Here is a 22,294-nt window from a genome sequence, read left to right on the forward strand (position 1 = left end):
ACATCAAATAGTTTCATTGACTAATTTTGAAATACTTCTAAACTATTTAGAAGTATAAAAATCAAAGAATTTAGCAAGCACAATTTGTAAATCTTATCTTCAGGCCCACTGTGATTGCACAAAGCAAGTACTGAGGTTGAAGTGAATCTTATTCCATGGCAGTGACAGGAGCAGCAACACACACAATTTTACTCACAGCTGGTGTGCTTATTCTATGCAAATATTTAGGAGTAGTTACTAAACTTTAATAGTCTAATAGATATAACGCAGTATCACAATGAAAATGAACCAGTGAGTGAGCCATGAATTCATGGACCACCACAAATGGAAGAGTTCAAATGAAATAGTCAACATTCTTGATATATCAGGAAATGCTATACCCTGAGACAGGATCAATCAGTACTTGCCTTAAAAACAAACACTGAAGATCTGGCTTGTCAAACTCTCTTTATCTCAACAGAAATGATTAATTGCCTGATAATTAATAAGGGAGGTGTGATTTTAATTAAGTATGCAAAAAGGCATTTTTAGTGGCTCCCACTTAGAGACACTCTGTAAACAGCTCTTTCAGCACATATGCATGGTTTACTTTGTGGATGCAACTCCTTTTTTACCTAGCCAGGTTGTCCCACTCTTTTGTGAGCTTTTCCAGGAAAACTTCAACAACATTCATGCGGTCATGGTAATCCCTTGTCCTCTGCAGATCCTCCTCCCTCTGCATGAACAAATTATGTGCCTGAAGGCAGAGGTCCAGCCACTGGTTGCTCAGTTCTCCTATTTCCTTGTGTTCAGGTGATTCCTGTCCTTGGGTTAGTTTGTTCACCTTCTCAGTCACAGAGGTGAGAGCTGACTGCTTAGACTGCAACTTCTGACTGAATTCCTGAAAAAGATACAAGTAACACCCAATAAAATAACATGCATTCAAAATTATAAAACAGACCTTAAATAAAAGCTCTGAAAGAAATAAATTGTATATGAACTAATTATCTGCCTAGGAAAATGCTCTGCAGATGTCAATTGGAAGAACTGTTTTCACTCCTCTCCAAACCCTCCTCCCCATCTTCTCACGTGAAGACAAGCTGGTAATAGATGTTAAAGCAAGACAGAGGAGTTTCAGAGTGCCAGTGATAAAAACAAAATTTGTGATCGAGTCACATCCTGTTGTCTAGGCTTCTGGACCAGCACAGCTTCCACCATACACTAAAACATGCAAGGTAGTCTTGAATCTCACAAGAATAATTCCTTTCACCAGCACTATTACTAGCTTTTTTTTGTTCCTTTTTTATCAGAGACTAAAAATAGGAATGAGTCAGTGAGACTCCATATCCATACTCTGTATTGTTCCTACTTCTGTAACAGCAACCATTACCACTGTCACTGTTGAAACAAAACCATGGATTACCTGGGTATGATTAATAACTAGTAACTGAAGGAGTTCATCTGCATACAGATCCTACCAAATAAGAAGTCAGAGAGATCCCAAAAAGAAGAATACACAATATACTGACAACTAACCAAATATTTTTCAGCCCTTAAACACTAAGGTAAATATGATCTTTTTCTACATTCTAGTTCCAGTAACTATAACTAAACAAGCACACCCATCTCCAGCTCTGCCTAATTCCTCTTTATGACAGCTTCAAATGGAGTTAGGCTTCTTCCTTTACCAGGGGAAATTATTAGAAAAAAAACACCTTGTGCCACACCTAACAGTACAGCAGGTGTCTCCCTTTCATTATAATCCAAAGTTAGTGACTGAAAGAGTGAGGAAATAGAGACTCCTTCTTCCTGGACTCTAATGATAGCTGGTATAACAGCTTTCAGTCCAGATTGTGCTGAGGCATCTTCAAAGGCTTTGACTTTGTTCCAAAGTGTGAGTAGAACAGAAATGGAGAGGAAGTGCTGTTTCCTTTTCACCTAACTCTTGGCGCATCAGAAAAAGAATACAAGCAAATTCTCGACCAAAAATGCAAAACACACGTATTTAATAATTTATTAAAGAAATTATCTTTTTTGTAAAGTTATTGGTATGTGCAGTAACTGATGTATACAGAATGGTCATAAAATGTTTCTCTTCTGGAATGAATGAGAGAAGATATGAAGGTATTTGTCTCATTAATTAAATTGTATTTCTGTGTTGCTGATCTTAGAGATCAGCAACATCAAACAGTTTCATTGACTAATTTTGAAATACTTCTAAACTATTTAGAAGTGTAAAAATCAAAGAATTTAGCAAGCACAATTTGTAAATCTTATCTTCAGGCCCACTGTGATCAGCAATTAGTCTACTCTAAAAGCAAATGCAAATCAGATCATGAGGCTGACAGTTGTCTATTATTAAAACACAAAGCCAGAAAAATACTAAAGTACAGTTTTCTGCTCTCCAAATCACCCTGCAGCATCAACAAGGAAACACTCTTTCCTCTATCATCTCTGGTCTTGTTTAGAGCATGTTAGACACCGTATGCAGTATATGTATATAATATAAATCATAAAAAAAATACCAGCCACAGGATGAACTTCATCTTTACCTTCTGTTCTTAACCCAAAGTCTCCTTACCTTGACCTGGAGTACCATATTCTGGGCAATATTAAGCTCCAACTCTGCCCGTCTCCTTTTTAAATTCTGTAGCTGTTGATCCGCATCCTGGAAATATATCCAGAGCTCAGCCTTCAACTGTTTGATCTCTTCCCAACCTTGAGACAAATACTGTGAGTGCATTATCTGTTGCTCAATCTAGAAGAAAAGAAATGGAGTAGGAATGCTTTAATTCATCTATTTTTGAAGAATGGAGGATGAATACCATTCTTCCTCTGAGCACAATACTGTACTAAAGCAATTTCTGCACCAGATTCTGAAAGGGCTAACATTATCCACAAAAAGAGTCTTAACCTTCAAAAGTCACAAAAATTGTACCGATCAAAGGAAATATAGGTGGAAAAAACAACAAAAACAACAACAAAAAAGAAATTAACTATCATTCACCCTTGCCAGCAGCAAGTAAGTTTATGAGTGTTTGAATTTCAATGCTTTCTGTCCTCTGTTAAAGCTTAAATTAATTGCATCATTTAGTCTGCTGCTTGCCAAGACTACTGCTAGAGTGTACCCTACATAAAAGTTTCAACTAAACAGTTCAATTTAATATGCTTAGCCCAGTTATTTTGCCTATATGCCTCTTCTAAAATGCCAATAAGAAGAATGCTTACCAGATCTGAGCCATCAATCCTCTTACACCACTAGTGACACAGCTGCTTTTGCTCTAAATACAGTAGTCGGGTGCCTTTAAGATTTAGACACTCAACCAGCTTAGCATATCTCAGCACTATACCATCTGTGATTTCTTAGCAACGTTTCACTGCTTTCTATGTTGAAGGAGTGTCTTATTCTGGTGTTTGGGATGTTTTTCAGCTATTCACTTCCTGGGCTGCCATATTTTTATGGGTTATTTGGATGTGTACAATTCCCTTCTGTGGTATGGAATGCCGTTACTGTATGTATTAGATTTTTACTCTTGTTAGAAGTAGTTTCAAAACTTTGGTTGTATGTCAGTGTAAGAGAGATTGAATTTTTCATGTTACAACAAGAGGAATGCTCATAATACTTCTTTTCCAATAATTTAAGTTTATAGTTTATAGTTTAAACCTAAGCATTAAGTGAGTTTAAAACTTAAAATTGAGCAAAACTTCTCTAAATTAATATGCTGAAATAGATGCACTTTGATTCATGAACTAAACCATCGTATTTTCTATTGTTATGATGATTATTATATTATATATTAGTAATCTATTAATATAGGCCAATATAAATATCAGTCTATTGTTAAATAAATAGTAAAAATAAAATATGTCTCAGATGTAATAAAATACAGAGAAGATTAGACTGAATTGTTTTTTGAAAACATAACTTGAAGAAAGTTTTCTTCCACAGAATGTTATTTCTGTGGCTTTAGACCAACATCTTGTAACAGTGTGTCAGTACCTTTAGCAACCTTAGTTGGGTCTTTTTATTAGTACCAGAATGGCAATGTATGGATTTAATAATTAAAAAAAAAAAAAAAAGGCAGAAAGAGAAAACTATTTAACTATCTCTAAAGAAATACTTCGGATGAAAGTAAGATGACATTTCTTTAAACCATTACCCAATATGACCTTTTTAAAAGGGAACAGATCAAGGCAGTTAAAGCTGTAAATAGGATTAGAAGTGCGTTGTTGTGGTTATCTTGTACCGTTTGTTTTGTTTGTTGAATATCTGCTGCTGTACTCTTCACTGTGGCGTCTGACAGATCACACATGGAGCACAGAAGATCCAAGTATGTATTGGCCTGCTCCTGCAGAGCCCGGAAATGTTTAACCTGAGGGAAGACAACTCAAAAATAAACTCTGAGATTGTGGAAATAATATCTTGGTTTTTCGCAATCATACATTTTAGTTATTTGTTCTGCCTTCTTGTTTTTTCCATAAAATTAAATGTAGAAATACATTATTTTTTTAGGTAATGTTGGTATGTTATAATTATGGAAATTAATAATCCTTAAAAACTTTATTATTATCTAATTACCAAAGTACTAAGAGACATACAAATTAGCTAGCTTATTTCTTAGCAACACACAGTCTCAACAAGGTGAAAGACTTTCCCAATGTGAGTGGGAATGAGAGCTTTATGGGCTTATCAACAATGTCCTATTCCTACAGCTATAAAATTTTCCAGTGTCTGACAGATGATGAGAAATTCAGCTTAGTGGCCCATAGGTGCTGGTCTCACTGTGTCACACACACCCTGCTTCCCCTCCCCTTGTAGGTCTGCCATCTCTAGTATTTCAAGGTCTCTATTAAGTGAGATGATGAATGAGACAGCTCTGAATTCCAGCATTTTTAGCACCATATCAGTTTAATTTAAAACCAATTTACAAATCCAATGTAAAACGCATTGTCACTAAGAATAATCAAAAATCAATGAACAAATTCTTAATGGTCAATGCAGGCTACAGGCAGTTTCTATGCTCTTAGGCTGAAAAATTGTTTTAATTGCCAGATAATTGACTCTGTGTCCATGGTAGTGTGAAAAGGTCTCATGAGGAACATAGTAGACAGATGGGCAATTGAACAAGCAGAAAGACACAACCCCTCTGCTAAACACATCTATGGAGTATCTGATTTATCTAACTAGCCAACATTTTTCAGGTAACATGTTTCTAAGCATTAAGCAGAACTAGCAAAAGCCCTCTTTGATTTTTCACCTACAGATATTCCAGATATTCCTTCTGGAGTTGAGAATGAACATTGAGGCTACACAGCTTTCTGAGAAAGCTAGAAAATATTTAATTTCTAGACATTTAAATCTCTTATCTGAACTCACCTTGTTAAGAATAACTGTGCTTTTTCAAGTGCTAAACTTTTACCTGTTTAACTGCATCTGCCAGGCTGAATGCTGTCCAAGTCGTTGGCTTTAGCTCTGACTGCACTGTAGACAGCCAAGTCTGGCACTGTTGAAGAGTATCCTGATGATTAACGTGCTTCTGGAGCTCATGTTCCAAAGTCTGGTACACCTAAACAAAACATTTTCTAAGTTTATCACATTTTCAAATATCACCATTGTCCCTCTTTTCCTACCTTGAAAATTGCTGATAAAAAGAATTATCAAGACATTGATTATTTTAGTCCTTGTACATAAAGTTCCAAGGGCTGAAAGCTCCTTAAACTCTCACTGCACCCTGATAACATGTAAAGAAGATGCACAGTATTTAATGCACAGCTTCTGAAAAGAAAAAAACAGAGATGCAAATGAAGAGCATGCTCTCTTTTTTTCTGTATCCAAGATTTTTGTATTGATTTAGTTTGTTTTTGGGTTGTTTTGTTTAGGGTTTTTTGGGTTTTGTTTGTTGCTGGTTTGATCTCCTAATTGGTTTAACAGAATGACCCAGCTGTCCCTGCTTATTCTGGTTTAAATGAGAGAGACAGTATTTCCTAGCACATACTTGAGACCTGTTTATGTATGCAAACTATCAACACTAAGACTGCAATTTGCTCCCTAGTTTTTGAAGAAGAAAAAGATCACAAGGAATTCAGCGGTAGCACAGGAATGATGAAGTGCTCATTAATCTGTAGGCTCAGTTGAAATGGAAACAGTAGGAAGAGTTTTATACCATTAAAGAAGTAACTCACAGAAATAATAATGCACTTTATTTTTAAATGGCATAAAAAAAAAATCTTTGAAACAAAACTTACTCTTTGGGCTGTGCTACATATGGCAGAATAACTGTCCCTTGTCCCCTGAAGATGGCTTTGTATATTTTGCTTAAATTTTGCTTGAAGATGTTCTGAGCATTGACTGATCAGGTAATCACCTTTACTCTTAAGATTGTTCAAACGATCTTCAAACCCAGCAATTTCTTCCATGATAGCCTAAGAAACAGATAAAAAATACTTTTGAAGAAATATGCTGTGGCGCAGAACATTTTTTCTCACTCCTTTAAATACTTTCACCTTCAGATTTGGAAAAAAAAATTCAGACAATGTGTATTGTCATAGTCAAGCTATTGGATTGCATGTTCATTGTAAAGTCATTGTCAAAAGTCTTTACACAGATACCCCACAGAAAGAGCAGTAGCACTGTCATGATGTGTAAACACTCTCTGCTCAGACCCCAAGAGTACTCTTAATCTTCATTTGTTGCATGCTCTTCAGGGCTTCTCCAGCTTCTCTCTTGTGTCTACTAATGCAAATTAAATCTCATGCTGAATCATATCTCATTCCATAAGCTCTTTCATGGTGGACAATTCTTTCCATTGACTTTTTTGGAGCCAATTTTTTATCTGAGGTTACTTAAAGAATAACACACCAATCACAAATAATTTAAAGACTTTGATATTTGCCATTGGAATCTCAGTTTCAGGCAGTTGTAGGTTGGATTTTGTTCTCTTTTATCTTCTAGAAAGCATTGGCTATCAAGGTATTAAATGATTTTCAGCAACCATAACACCACCTTGACTAAAAGCTACAACCAAATAGAAGAACCTAGAATCAGAACAACCTAATAGAGGTACCTCTAGTTTCTGCACTTTCTACTCCTTTGCTGTTTTATCAACCACATCCAATGTGGTTATCACATTTCTAAAGTTCTTGTTAGCAGATCCATACCAAGAAAATTTTCAATGTAATTTTTTTTCAACCTTAGAAGTGCTAGAACAAAAAATACTTCAGGAGTAAAATGACCAAAATCCAGTTTTTGTGGTTCATTTTCTGGGAAGTCTCAGGGAAAATCTGACACAGAATTCAGATCCGAGTACAACAAAGCTCCTTGTGTAAATGCAGTTTCATCCAAGAAAGGATGCTAACAACAAGCCAGATTTGTTAGCTGTATTAATGACATTGATGCTTATTTACACAGTTAGCAGCAAGAGAAATAAAACAGGGGAATGACAAATAATTAGAGCTCTGGAGCAAAGGCAGAGAAGCAAAGAAGAAAAATTCTATTTTACAAAGGAAGATCACCAATAGCAAACCCACCTTTTGGTTAGCTAGTTGCTGAGTGATTATCTCAAGATTGTTGCTTTCCATGAGGTCAGGGCTGGCCAATCTGCTGGACATATGTAATAACCATTTTTCCCCTTCTTGCAAATCACTATTGTAATCCTCATGTTCTTTTACTCTCACCTCTAAGGTTTCAACACATGCCTGCAAGTCCACAATAACTGAAATTAATTTTTCAGGTACAAGAGTTTTTACAAGATTTGATTTTACAAAAGTTAAAAAAAAAACAACAAACAAGCCAAAACCCACCAAGAACTTGAAAACATAGTAAGAATTAGCATCTAAATTTATATTCCTGTGAGGGAATCTCATATGAATAAACTGTAAAGGAAGAAATCAGAAAACACATTTATTCTGTGAATACATTTCTGTGAATAATTATGTCTGTGGTACTGGGCAGTATTTTCATTCCAGATGAAATACCATACTTTGAAGACTGAGGGAAACACTTGAGAAATGAATGCTGTCAACTTGACATTAAGTTTACTAACAGTTATTACAAACTCTTTGAAAGACTGCACTTGACCTTCCAAATGCTATGGCTGCTACTTACAGCCTTTGCATGTACATACTGCCCATGCCTGTAGTAGGCAAGTAAAGAATGCACACACTGAGTTAAAAAGTATTTATTCTTTTCAGGAAGCTTTTCTAAATTTCAGCCCCCAACATTATATCTAATGCAATTGGCAGCACTTTTTTGCTACAGATCAGAGGCGTGTCTTTAAACTAAAAATCAACCTTGAAAAAATTAAAATAATCTCCTATTTGCATCTGGATTGGCAATTAAAGGTGCCTAGGTCAAACATAAGTACTAACATGGTTTGCAGAGCTTATCCTTGTTAGGAGTATAACCTATTAAAAGCTTTAGGAATAATCATACTTTAGGGTGCATTTAGAAGCCTTAGACCTTTCAAAGTACTACATACATATGGACTAATGAATCAGTGTTAATTAATAATGCACTTGCTGAATTAAATTATATCTGTCTTGCAGTTTGTTTTCTCCAGTGCCTTTTATTCAACAACTAAACTAAACAGTGTTTGTGGAGATCAAGCAGAAACAAGAGAGAGTACAATCTAAAGGGATCTGTCCCTTTAAGAAATAATGTACTTAGAATTCTAATAAATCCTTTTAAAAGTAGTACCAATAACACAGACTAGTCACTGATCGTGACTAGTGACTCCTTAGTGTTACAAAACACAAAGACTACACGTGCCACACTCAATTCAAGCTACCCTGGTTAGATTTATTTATGTAGTTTTTTCCATATTCAAAATTTGCCTGTCACTTCTGCCCCCCATCCAAAAGAAAAAAAAAAAAAAACCCAACAAAGCACCAAGAGTAATTAAAGGTGGCTGGTTCTTTGTACAGACATGACAACATGAAATAAATAGTTAATTTCTTAAAGAGGGGTAAAAATATAGCAAATTGGAAGAATCCTCAAGTTTCTTCCTTTTTACCTTTGTTTTGCTGCAGAGTTCCTGGTAACTGCTCTGGAGGTCTTGAATGTTGTTCTTTAGAGCTACATCATTCACCACATCACAAAGTGCCTCTCCCTTTTCCATCACTGACTTTATTGAGGGCTCATGAGACAGAACAGTCTGTTGTATGGACTACAATGCAAGCAAGAATTAAAACATATCAACTGATCACTGGAGATGTATTTCACTAACTTCCCTTTGATCTGATGCACAGCCTTCTACCATGGTTTATATCACCCTTTCCAGACAGGCAGAACTTTGTTTACCACCGCAGGATTCTGTTTCTCAGCCCTGCTCTGAGACAACAACTGTGCACACATGTAAAAACAACAGGTCCTTTTGAGAGGGGCTAGTAGCACGGCTGACAGTCTGGAGCTGGTGAAGCAGAGGATTCCATCTGCATGAAGTGGCCAGCTCTAGGGATAAAATTTGTTCAGAGGAACAAATTATGAAAATAGGTGGGAAAGTATCACCAAAGCCATCCCCTTAATGAGATGGTGTGTGATGAGTGCCTAGCACTGTATTCTAGGGAGTACAAGTCCCCATACATGCAGGCACACAGCTGTGACAAACAACTCTGAGCAGGGAACCTGGCAAGAGCAGCTTTAGCAAGAAAGCCTTGAAGCAATGTAGGTACTTTTCAGCAATGACCAAAATGTTGGTTGGTTGGCAACATCTTTTCAGCCACAAAGGTAAAGCACAGCACTACATGGGCTGCTGTGAGTTAACTCCACCTCAGCTGGGCACAGTACACATTTCAAAATGTCTATAATCCTGGAGTGTTTTTTGAAAACATCATTAGAAGAAGAAATGGGGTTTGTCAGCACATTTTCTATTCATTTTTGTGACTGGAGAATAACCCCAAACACTTCATTAAAATCCTAACAAAAACTTGGGAGGTTATAGCAGCTGACTGTCTGGGATACTAGTTGAGCTGGGACATCCAGCTTTAACCAGAAAGCTGATTAAGTCAATGTAAACAGTGGCAATGTCTGAAGTCAAGAAAGACCAAGTGATTTCTGTATTCACTTCAACTGCAATCACCTCAGTTGAGACCAATGCAATTACTCATATGTGTACTCATAAAAGACTTTTGCTCCATTAAAGGAAACTTTCAGCTATGGAAACCTTTTTGGGACGTTCACATTTCAAATCCAGGGGCTCAGTCTGGTTTGTAGACGCAGGTATCATGCATGTTTTCATTGATGCTGATTGGGACATTCAGATCAGAAACATCTCATGTACCTATTGAAAAAACTTGGATACCTGATCAGAGGATTTACTGAGCATCACTAGATTAAAATAAATTCAGTAGTATTATGAGATAACCCCTTTTTACCTTGTATTTGGACAATTGTGCCTTCTTCTCATAGAGTTCACTCTTTGGCTCCACAGGAGCATGTAAGATGGCTTGGTACTCCATGACCCACTGAGTTTGGGCTTTATACTTGTCTGAGAACTCCTTTACCAGCTGAAGACACTTCTCTGAAGTCATGTGCTCTTTTCTGATAGAGCCAGCCAGCCCTTCAAGCTGTTCCACGTGATCTCCAATTTCTTTTCTTAACTGCTCAGCTTCATTTTCTTCCATGAATTTTATAGCTCGCTCCCCCTTCTCGCGGGCTGATTTCAGTAAACTGTGGCCGATGTCCATATCATTCAATAGCACCTGTGAAGGAAACCTTGGTTAACAGAAAATGTATGAAAACTTGCCTTTTTTAAACTTTGCTACAGACACAGAAAGAATTGATAGGGAAAATGAGTGGACTTTTCAGTACGAAATTGCCTGGAGTTAAGGTGTGTCAAGTTAGAAGGAAGCAGATAAAGCAAATACTTCTGCCCTGCACTGGGCTTGTGGATTTAAACAGAGAAACTGAGGGCTCCCAGGAGAGGACCTCTGCTCCAAATTCTGGAACAGATGAAAGCTTTCCCTTAGTGTATTACATTTAAGCTGCCTAAGCTGCAGAACATATGAGAAGCTCATCTACAACTTTTGGGATGAAACATGAGTGTTCCAATGAAGAGAAATAGGAAGCACCTCTTGCTGCAGGGCATAGAAAGTACACAGTGCACAAAGAAAGTATGCATGCAGGGAACTGGATACAGGAATATAGGAGATATAGGAATTTATTTTAACCTAACATAAAACAGATAGAAGCATGCCTTATGGAAGGATAGGACTAGCATTTAGGACTATGTTATTTAGGATTATTTGCTATATTATTTAGGACTACTTGTAACTTCAATAGCCAAACTATGACCTAATGAGATGTGATAACAGAAAGTTTTGTACTGTGTGGTCTTATCCCATTATCTTCTCTGGGAAGGTAAAGGCAGAATTTTGAGCAGCTGTTAAGATGTATGTTAAAATGCAGCCTCCTGTTTGTGAACAATAACAAAAATTGAATTTAAGAAAGCTGTACCTCTAGTTTCTGCACTTTTTTCTCCATTACTGTTTTATCAACCACGTCAAATTTGGTGATCACATTTTTGAAGTTCTTGTTAGTAGCTCCATACCAATTTGTGTAAGCACTAAAAGACAATTCCGACTCCTCCATACAGCGTATTTCCTCTTCCAGAAACTTTACTTGCTCCTTCAAACAAATATAGAGGGTAAGGGGTAGAAATAAGGTCCACTCAGATGTTTATCATTGGTATTGGTAATAAATAACACTAAATTGCTATTTACTAATAAAATTATGCAAAGATAAAACATATAGGCTTTGAGTTCTTTCATAAATAGAGGATAATTCTTACAGGGCTCTTGTCAGGGTGCACATATGTCAATCACCAATGTTAAAACTGAACTAATACTAAACACTGAAAATGTACTCACATTTTGAACTTTGAATAGTGCCTTGTCATTACAGTGCTATGAGACAATTACTACTGAAATTAACCTGAAGACTGCACCTTACCAAATTTGATTTGGTCCACATACTAATGTGTATCAGTGGCAGCCTGAAAACATTTCTCTGCAGGTCAATTAGCATTCAAGCATAATTTATTCTGAATTTCTCCCCTGAAACTATCAAAAAAATTAGTGACAGGGCATTCTGCTTCATTATCCTGACAATATTTCTGTAATACGTTTAATCCAATGAAGTCTATGTGTATATGTATATGTGAATGTTGTGCTATAGAGTCTACAGTAATAAATAGACTCTGATAAAGTCTAATTACAAAAGCCCATTTTTCCTTCTTAACTGGAAATTTATGATATTACAATTAGTTTTCATTACTTACCAAGACATGAAGAAGAAGAGTTTGGTAGCGCGATGTAAGCTGTGTAGCCTGACTTCCCATTCTACTTGCCGTGAGATTTTCCTCTAGTATTTGCTGAGCCAATACCCCGACCTCCTCTACATCATCTTTGTAGATTGTAATGTCTTCATGCCACTTCTAAGAGAAAAAAATTACCAAACTTACATGACTAATTCAAACATCTTAAACTATCAGGTATTTAATTGCAACTAAGTCAGGAAATTACTGAAATGGAAAACAAATACATGGTAGTAAACATTCATTTACAACTGGAAAATAAACCAGAATCTGATGAAAGTCATTGTAACAAATATGCTGGAAAGATTTTCATCCCATATGGACTGCATTTCATTACAGATAATTTTTTTCCCTTTGAAAAATAATAGTAGAAATACAATCTGGACTTTCTATGGATTTCAGCTGAAGTTTTGAAGATGACTGTAAAGTGTAACCTGGCTTCAGATCTGCTTCCTGTGTTTATTCAGAACCATGTCTTCTCATTCCGGTGACTAAAGGAGAATTATTACATCGACACAGTGGAGACTTCACAACACAGTTAGTCACATTTTACTCTTGCTACCATATTAATTCTTTTCCATTCCACTGCCTATCTTTGTATGCAGTTACATCTTCACACCTTCCAGAGCATATGAACGACAGATCTCCCTGCAAGATCTCAACATTGTAATAGCCATACCTCCACCAGTAAAATGGAAGGAACCTGGATCTAGAAGGCACAAAGCTCTCTTGGAACCATAATTTTAGTCAACAACTCAGAACAAATTGAAAAGCTTGCTCTCAATTTTACAGTGCCATCAGGAATTGACATGGAAACCTCACATATTATTTTGTTTACGGAATGCCTTAACAATATTCTTTACCTTCATTTGCTGAAGCTGCATTTCTTTCGTTGCTCTACCAGACCTCCTCCCCGTCCTGATAGCAACTTTCTCCTCCAGGTTTGTTAACCAGTCATTAACCTTCTGAAATTTTTTCTCCATTAACCTCAGTTTGCTCACAGAGGCATTTAATTGGCTTCTTGCTTCAGAAAGCCTGTGCTGATAAACTTGCCAGTCCTGCCGTAAGGATTCCAGGGCTCTGTCTTCTATCTGGGGAATTCCCCAGGGAATCACCTCTTCCCTGGCATGGACAGCAGCATTCAATAATGCTTGTCCCTCTGCACAGTGGACCTGCAGCTCCTGTAAGGACAGAGTTAGTTACATACCCTACATTGACAGCTTTCATTCACGCATGGCAAAAACCCCCTTGGTTCCTCTGAAGACGGATGGGCATTCTCTTTAGTTATCTATGGTTAAACATAACTGTTTAACCACTAGATAACCATTAGAGAAAGTCTTTCCTCTAATAACACAGCATGCTCACTTACAAAGCTCACCAAGTATCACTATTACTGACAATTGAACTGCAGAAAATTATTGACAATGCATGCATTAAATTCTTTCCTCTCCTGCCAAGTTGATCAGTTCTGAAACACTGGCTGCCAGAGCCAGCATGGGATGGATGGGATCCATTAACCATAGCATAAATTCAAAACTTTCCAGATGTGGCAAGCAGACTGTAAGACTGGTTCTAAAGTTAAATCTCTTCAAAACCGAGGCTTCGATCTTCCAAAAGAAACCAACCAACTTATTGTTACATATGCTTGAGACAACACTCTAGACTAATTTTTGATACCCTTTTCTGGGCATATATGGCATTTTCATGCCTATTAGCAATTAATCAGAAAGTACAAAGTGATTCAATCTGATTATAAAACATAACAAGGAAATTACCTTTACAAAACACAGTTGTGTTTCATCTCAGATTTCACTTGAGATACATATCCAGAGTTTCAAAATGGGTTTTGTATAATGAGCAGAAGTATATGCAGAGTCCCTGATCATACAAAGACCCTCTCAGTATCCTGAATAAGGTAATAAACATTTCATATCTCAAGTACAGACTTTGTGCTCTTTCAACAACAGGTATTAAAGCATTTAAAGTCAGCTTAAGATAATAACTGGTGAATTACTGAAGCACTATGGGTTCACTGTCCCCTTTCACTGAAGTGAGTCAGTGGAATTCTCCCCATCTCACTATGGGAGCCAGCCTGAGTGACTGGAACTGCCTCAAAGTAGGTGCACCTGCACTGCAAGCAATAAAAGATGGACAGACAATGAAAATATTCTTCATATTTTATGAAACACACAGGGAAAGAAGAGATAGACCAACATCTAACACAAATTCAATACTTTCAAGAAAGGATTAGTATGCCTGGAGATTTCATTCAAGGCCTGACACTTTTTTCCAGAAATGGGCAACAATATTTCCACTACCTTTACTGGCACTACTTTTGAGCAACAAAGTGTTCATATTTATTGCAACTTCAAGCTGGTCTCAAGACATTTTTTTGTCTGGCAATAAATATTATTCTGTTACCACACCATTGTATTCTGTCACTATACCATCACAGGATTGATTTTTTTTTTCCCCTGAGGGTGTCACACATCACATACCTGTAAATCTCGGAGTGTTGCCTCCTGTTCCTGGGCATCACCATCAAGATGAGATAAACAGTCAAGTTTTTCCTGCTCCTTCTCCAGCCATACTTCAAAGGCCTTCAGATTTCTTTGGTACTCTTGGTGTAAAGTAAGCAGTCCTTCAGCTTTTGTTACAGCCTCCTGCATGTGAAAATATTTACAAATATGTATACATATCTTAGTGTATTGTCAAACCAAGAAAACATAAACCCCAGCCATCCCTCAAGGGAAAAGGTTTGTAGCTGATGCTGGACTTTCCAAGAATTCAAGAATACTTGAATTATGAAGATGACTTAATTGATTACAGGGAAAGAGGGAAACATGTAGGGGTAAAAATACTTATTCCAGAAGATAAATTTGTAACTTCTGAGATTTAGAGTTTTGATCTGGGATTACTTTTACATAATACCTTAGTGGTTAATAACAAAAAACTTCCTTGATTTTTAGCGCAATTTAAATTAACTTTGCTGAAGTGATTAATAAGCGTATGAGCTTAGAAATTGCATTTTTTTCTTTTGCATGACTTTTTTTTTTCCTTGCAAATGGAATTGTAATCTTCTGTTAGGAGTATCACTATCTTAGGTTTGAAGATATTTACAGTCCGTACAGAGCACAGTAAGAAACAGACTACAAGTCTTCTGCATATGTGGGTGAGCAAGTTACAATAATTTCAGCACTAAAATATTACCACACCTGGAGGACAGCAGGAAAGGGGTCATATATTGGCACAAGATTAGGCTTACTAAGTGCAAGAAAAATATACTACATATAATTCACATCCTCTGAGAAATGATGGGAATGGGGAATCAAGATCTGATGGAGACAAGACAGGCTTCAGCTGAGAGCAGCAGGTTCATAAAAATACAAAAACTTTAATAAACCTATGAATTTACTGTCTGCTTTACCTTCTATTTCTAACAGGTCTGTCTGGTGGGAGAAGGGAGGAAAACAGGAGCCCTATCACATCTTTTCCAAGGCTTGTCCATGCCCAGAAGTGGGAAGGGGAAAAGAGAGACAAGTTTTCTAGCCTCTCAACAGGGGCTTAGGAAATTACAAGTCTTGGTCTGCTCAGACATGGGCCATAAATCCTCAGGGAATCTTGTCACGTTTCCAGCCTGGCCAGAGGATCAGTAAAATATTTGAACATTCTTAACTTTCCAGCTATTTGCTTAGAATTTTTAATTTCTTTCTCAGGGCTGATTGCACTATCAATACTTAACACTATCATCACAGCTGGGAACAGGGAAGTCCAGTGATCTGGAAAAAGAGGGAATGCTTCTTGCTACATGAGGTAAGATGTACAGAATTCTTGCCTCTGTGAGCCACCATCCATTTCTTGCTGGTCCCATGCTGTTACTCAAACTGAGCAAATACATGTAGCTTGTACAGCTTTGTGCAGAAGAAAAGGGTAATGACTAGGGCATCCACATGGAATTTGGATATTTACCAGCACTTCCCAGGACTTATCTATCTCTCTGGCAAATATGAGCAATTTTATTCACTCAAGCTCAAAAGAATGATGTTGAGCATAGCATTTTTTGCAGTTGCAGAGGAGAGGTCCACAAAACACTGAATCACTTATGTGTCTGAAAAACTGAATTTTGAATTTTGTCATTCTTCATGACAACGGCATCACTGAGACGACAAAATTCAATTTTACTACATTGGTTTCCTGAAGCAAAGTCAGCTGTCTGAGCATGTGTTAGTCATTATTTATTATCACAGAAGAACTTGGGTTAACTGGAGGTAATTGCCTAGCTTTATCTCTATCACCAGGTCTTTTATTTTTTTTTTTACCTTATATCTTACCCTAAATCCCATCCTGATCTTAATCTATGTCCTAGTATTTTCCAGATATACAAAAGCAATATTTATCAGGACATGTAGTACTTATTACACTTGTGTCAGTTTACTTGCTAATAAGGTGCTCATTCATAAAATCTCTGTAGCTGCCAACCATTTGTGAATCACACAACTGACTGATAAAATTTATTGCAACCATATACTTATGCAAATCACAAATCTGAAGATTTTTTTCAACATTTCAGTCACACTGGGTAAAATTATATCTGTGCTGAAGCCAATGAACCTTTTGACATGGAGTTCCTCAGACTATTCTCCTGATTTTTAAAACCCTTCTGAAAGCTCTGAAGCTCAGTACAGGGAGACAGATTTATTAATCACCCCAGCAGATTTCTGTTACAGTAAGTTACAGCTGTCCCCAAACTCTTAATCCTCATTTAACTGTAAAATAAATGATCAATGAAAATATCTTTTCCTTGTTGCCAGCTAAATAAGTAGGGCTATGAAGAAAAACTCTACCTTTGTTCTTTCTTTGAGGAACTTGTACCTCTCCTGAAGGTCCTGCAGCTCAAGCTGAGCAATGTAGTGCTCAGCCATGCCCTTTCCTTTTACTTCAATAGTCTCCAACAGGCTGTTATGACTCAACACCTCTTCGTTGAGTAGCTGCAAAACAGAAAGAGAAGAACACATAAAGGGCACCATTAAAACAAGACCACAGATTAATCTTGCAGTTAGACAGTTTGGTTTATTGCCTCTAAGGTGTTATGTACTTGTTGATGATTTGTTGTAAATCAAACACACCTTTGCTTTGCTGAGGGCAGCTGTTTTTTCCCTCAGTTCAGCATATTGCCTTTCAGAAGCATTCATACTTGTTTCTACTTTGTCCATCCATCTGGAAAACTGATTAACATCTTCCTGGTAACTCGTCCATTTGGAGAGAGCTCCTTCCAGTTGACTGTAATTAAAAAATACATATTTTTTGTGATAGTGAAAGTTCCCATGCTATTTGAGCAGTGAGATATAGTCATATACAGATACTCTAGAATATATTTATGAGAGAGATACATCACAAGATAAGCAATCTGTTAAAATCCTAGGTTTTAACTAGCAGCACTGTTTGATTAACAAAGAGAAATTAAGTTTTCCAAACCTGGAATATTACGTCGAGCTGTAATTTATGTATCTGAAACTTTCTAGGTACAGTAAATGAATTGCAACTGAAAGCATAAGACCCAGAAACAGAAATTTCTGCCCCTTTACCTACATTCAAAAGTTGCTGCATTCTAATGTTTAATTACCCTTGTTTCTTTAGCTTGAAATATTTGCAACTATTGATGCTCCACGAAGAAATCTTCATTTTTTTCCTTTATATTTCTTTATTTTATCACTAGGAGCAGCACTGTTGGACACTGTAATTTACAGTATGTTCTTTGGAATGGTAGCAGGATCTTGACAGAGCAACCATTAATGTCCATGAAAAAAAATCTCATTTTGAGAAAGTTTCAAAGCATCAAGTGCAACACAAAGTAAAATATTCAAGATTATGAGCAAGGAATCCAATTTTAAGAGTACATTGACAATATGTGTTAATAAAGGTTAGGTCTCTCAGAGTTTCCTCCCTTTCTTCTACTTCAAATGAATCTATCACAACTTCTAGACCCAAAGTGTTTGGCATGTGCAATCATTTTACATGAATTTGACTCCTGAAGTAATAAAATTACTTTTCAAAAGCTTTGACAGTGCTTTGTTACTAAGCATCATTCTGGACCTCACTCCCTTTTTACCTCTTACACTGGATACAAGCAGACAGAAGAGAAGCCCAGCTGTCCTTCAGATTTTGCAGTTGGCCTTCAATCACTGGTACTCCCTCCAGAGAAGTATTTTGCAGAACAGATTCTCCTCTTGTCAGAACAATTTTCATTTGGACTTCTTTTTCTTGTTTCACTGCTAGCAGGCCCTAAGAAGTGAGTGGATATATTTTATTTTTATCATTACCTCGACATGAATATTCTAACTAGCTTTAATTGAACGTGACCTGATCATATTTAGCAGCTTGTAGTGAATTGGAAGATGGACAGTGGGGTTCACAGATGGGCTTCACAAAAGGAAGTGACTTTCAATGGGTAGGTTCAGGCTATTAAAAAAACTCTTAGTTAACAGGAAAATTTTCATGGAATCTGTGTAGGTACTTAGAGTATATCAGAATAGGTGCTTTTCAGTGAAAAGGCTGACATTCCAAAGGAAACATCACTTATATGGAAAATAGGAGGATTCATTCATAGAGACAGCAAGATGTAATGACAAAGCTCTTCTGCAGGGCTGAAATACAGTTCTACCACTCCAGAAAATATCTGCAACATGAAGGTATCAGCAAGTAAAACCTGTCATCAATGTCAGCCTAGGGACTTCAGCTCCTGGAGCTGTGCAGTTGCAAACTCACAGTTTTTAACTCTATGTAGTCATGAAAAGCCTGAAAGCACGAACCCAAAAGATTCAATGAACTAAAGCCAAAACATAATTTTGGTATTATGCTTCAATCTTTTGCTTTTTGACCTAGCCTTATAATTTTGAAGATCTTTGACTCAGAATCCAAGACATCAACTAAATGAAAATATTGTCTTCTAATTAGCGCTCTTTAACATTATTATGTTATCAACAGATGCTATTGTCTTAATTGTTGTCACCACTTTAAAAGCAAACAATTATAGGAAAAGATTTGCTTAATCAACTGTATCACCTGTAAGATCTAGGAATCTATATTGAAATATAATAAACTAACAGAAGTGACTACCCTACTTCTTCCATTTAACCTTCATCAGGCACACAACATCTTTTGAGTACTTCAAGAATTTTCATATATGCAGTTGTCCATGTCATCAAGGTTCTTATTTACTTATTAGAGAAAAGTTCTAATAACAAGCTCTTTCTGCTACAAAAGGAGTTACTTTTGAATAAACTGAAAACAGCATCTGAGCCACAGTTATTAGACTTATATGCAACAACAAAGTCTCCTATATTTGTATTCTTCATATAGATCTGAAAAGAGCAGGTTTTGGACTCTTGTTTCCATACCTCTAGTTTTAACATCCGGCTGTCCAGAACACTCTTGTCTGCAGTAGGATGAGAGTAGGAATCCAGCATGTGAACTGCATCAGCAACCCAGTCCTGGAGGTCCTTCACACTCTGTGAGAACTGCTGGTGCTCTGCCACAATCCTATCCATTCTGGAAACTTTCTCCTGCAATTCATACAGCAATTAGCACCAACAGCTGTTTAAAGGATTGCCCGTTCCCCATACCAACTCATGGATTTTAGAATGAGTCTCATCAATTATACAGAGAAGTTTGCTTCACACACTGATAATTACAAGTGCACTTAAGCAGGGAATGGATTTTGCATTCACACTCAAATGAATCATCCAAACATAAAATACAAATGAAAATCTCAGAAATGTACTTTTTTATGTTCTAAATCTAAAAATTTTACTTTTTCTTAAACATCTGGTAAATCACATCTAAACTCCATGTCAGGGTTGCAATGGAAGCTAACTTGTGAACTCAGCCAGTGCAACAACAGATTTAAGCCTGAGAAGCCACACCACTGCAGCAAGATTGCTTTGTGGATATTTGGTAAAGACCTGTTTCCTCAATGACTCTCACTGGTAAAACAATTCTTCTGAAAAATCACTGACACATACAAATCAAAAACAAATGCTGTATTTACATTGCTAAAAGGCTTGAGGTGAACAAGAATATGAGGCAGAGTGGTTTTTTTCCACTGTGACAGAGAACTAAAGTCAAGTCAAGGTAGCAGGCCTTGGAAACTACTGAGAGGGATCTTCCTCAAGGTCCATGGCTACCCAAAAGGGTTCAGGGTTTCTCTAATGGGCTGGGCCATATGTATCCTGCACCTTAGATGACACCTGCTCATCCTGGCCTTTCCTACAAGTTCTGCTCACATAAGCCTGTGTTAGCAACTCATTCATTTTTCAATTTCTCTTTTTGCAGACATGAAAATTGATTATGGCCATGCATACAATCATTTTCAGTAAGTCAAAGATACACTTTGTATCTTTGTTACTTCCACAGAAAAAGTAGGAATTGCCAAAGTAGCCATCCCTTAAACACAAATACTTTCTGAATTGAATTGTTATTCCAAAACATTTTTCCTATATCCTTAGTCATTCTAGTTACTGTAGTAACTGTAAGTCTATATCAAGCCTTCTTCATGACATGAACTTAGAGAAGAATAACTCTTAATATGGAGGTTTTCTTATCTGTCTTCACTAGAGAGATAGTAGAATTATCAAGAGGTGAAGTGTGTGAAGCTCAGAAAAAGAGAGTCATGTTAAATTCTCAGTTCTTGGTCTGATGGTTTAAAATTTGGTCTATGCCTCCCTTTGACCATTAAAAAGCAGCTTAAGAGGTAAATTTCTTAGAAGACCAACCTATTACTTTTAGGTGAAAATAGTTGCAATGCCAATAATTATCATTAGAGGATAAGACAAAATAACAACTTTTCTGCATCCTGTATTTTCTAGAAAAAAACTCAACCTCTGCTACTTTTTGAAAAATACCTCTTTCAGATGTCACTTATTACAAAACTGTCTTCATGCTTGAAAGAATCAAAATCAAGTCTGATTATTGTATAATCAGGTGGGATTTACTTCTTAATCAGTACACTTTTAAATAATAATGATTAAAAAAAATCACAGTTACATTTTGTTGACAGTCCTTACTCTCCACTCCTATAAGTCAATGTGAAAGACAGAGTAGCTCAGACATACCACAGAGCAGGCAAGCAAGACAACTGCAGTGTTTCACATTTCAGTCTTTATTTTTCCCCACATACATGACAGGAGTTGGATGCATTACCTTTGTCAGATTGCTTAGAGTAAGATACTGAGAAGACAACTGAGACACTCTGCGCATAAAGCTTTTGCTGACAGCTTGTTCTTCCCACAGCTGCTGAGCTTTCTCTTTTAGCCTGTTGAGCTGATGCTCGTGGCAGCTTATTTCCTCAAGGACAGACTGTAAAGCACAAGCACAGTAATAATAAGAGTGGGTGCAAGAAAGCAGGAGATAGAGAAGCATGAAGGTGCCATGAAAAATAGAAGTGGCATATGGCAAGCTTGCTGAGAAAGGCACACCATACGGTTACAGCAATGGAGCAGCATGTCAGAAGAAATGCGGGGATGCAAAACTTGATGGAACGGGATCATCTGCAGCAAACCTCGAAAACAGTTCCCATCTTATTTAGAGGTCAGGATGCTAGAGTGATTAAGCTTTTGTAAGTAACCAGTGAGGCCAGGAGAATGGAACAGGAAGGTCTGGCTGTGTTAAGAGCCCTTATAAGTCACCTGCAGCTTTTGCTGTTCTCTCCTCTTGGAAGGAAGATCATGGAGCCGACTGCTACTTCCCTGTACTATCTTCTCAGTCGTGGCCAGCCACTCCTGCAGAGGCTCAGCAGTTGCTTCAAAGTCCTTCATCTGGATCTTTAAGCTCTAGGAAGGCATGCAAATTTCCATGAATAGTCCCAGTGCACTAGACATAACTAATTCACAACACACAGATCAAGCACAGGAAAACGATATATAATTGTAGGCAAATTAGACACAACTCTTCAAATAAATTACATCAGTTTGATAGGACACACTTTAAAAAAGCAAAATAGAAGCAAC

General features: G+C 37.0%; 1 protein-coding gene across 7 annotated transcripts in view; it reads right to left on the minus strand.

Annotated features, from left to right (window-relative positions):
• SYNE1 (spectrin repeat containing nuclear envelope protein 1) overlaps positions 1–22,294 on the minus strand; it is a 278,124-nt gene that overhangs the window by 116,379 nt on the left and 139,451 nt on the right. For 5 of the 7 annotated variants that reach the window (XM_084201518.1, XM_084201519.1, XM_084201516.1 and 2 more), the window contains exons 1-3: positions 4,227–4,349; positions 2,561–2,737; positions 615–880 (exon numbers count right to left, since the gene is read on the minus strand). In XM_084201518.1, the coding sequence (XP_084057644.1) occupies positions 615–880; positions 2,561–2,737; positions 4,227–4,292 (509 nt within the window). In that variant the 5' untranslated portion in view covers positions 4,293–4,349. Of the gene's footprint in view, positions 1–614; positions 881–2,560; positions 2,738–4,226; positions 4,353–5,399; positions 5,547–6,225; positions 6,403–7,506; positions 7,675–8,990; positions 9,144–10,350; positions 10,678–11,431; positions 11,603–12,254; positions 12,411–13,153; positions 13,472–14,788; positions 14,954–17,134; positions 17,279–17,416; positions 17,571–18,399; positions 18,573–19,687; positions 19,853–21,488; positions 21,645–21,973; positions 22,118–22,294 lie in introns of those variants that run through there. The other 2 variants (XM_084201521.1, XM_084201522.1) reach the window with 2 other exon arrangements.

The sequence above is a fragment of the Fringilla coelebs genome, assembly GCF_963513975.1.
Source record: "Fringilla coelebs genome assembly, chromosome: 3".
In the NCBI taxonomy this organism is placed as follows: Eukaryota; Metazoa; Chordata; class Aves; order Passeriformes; family Fringillidae; genus Fringilla; species Fringilla coelebs.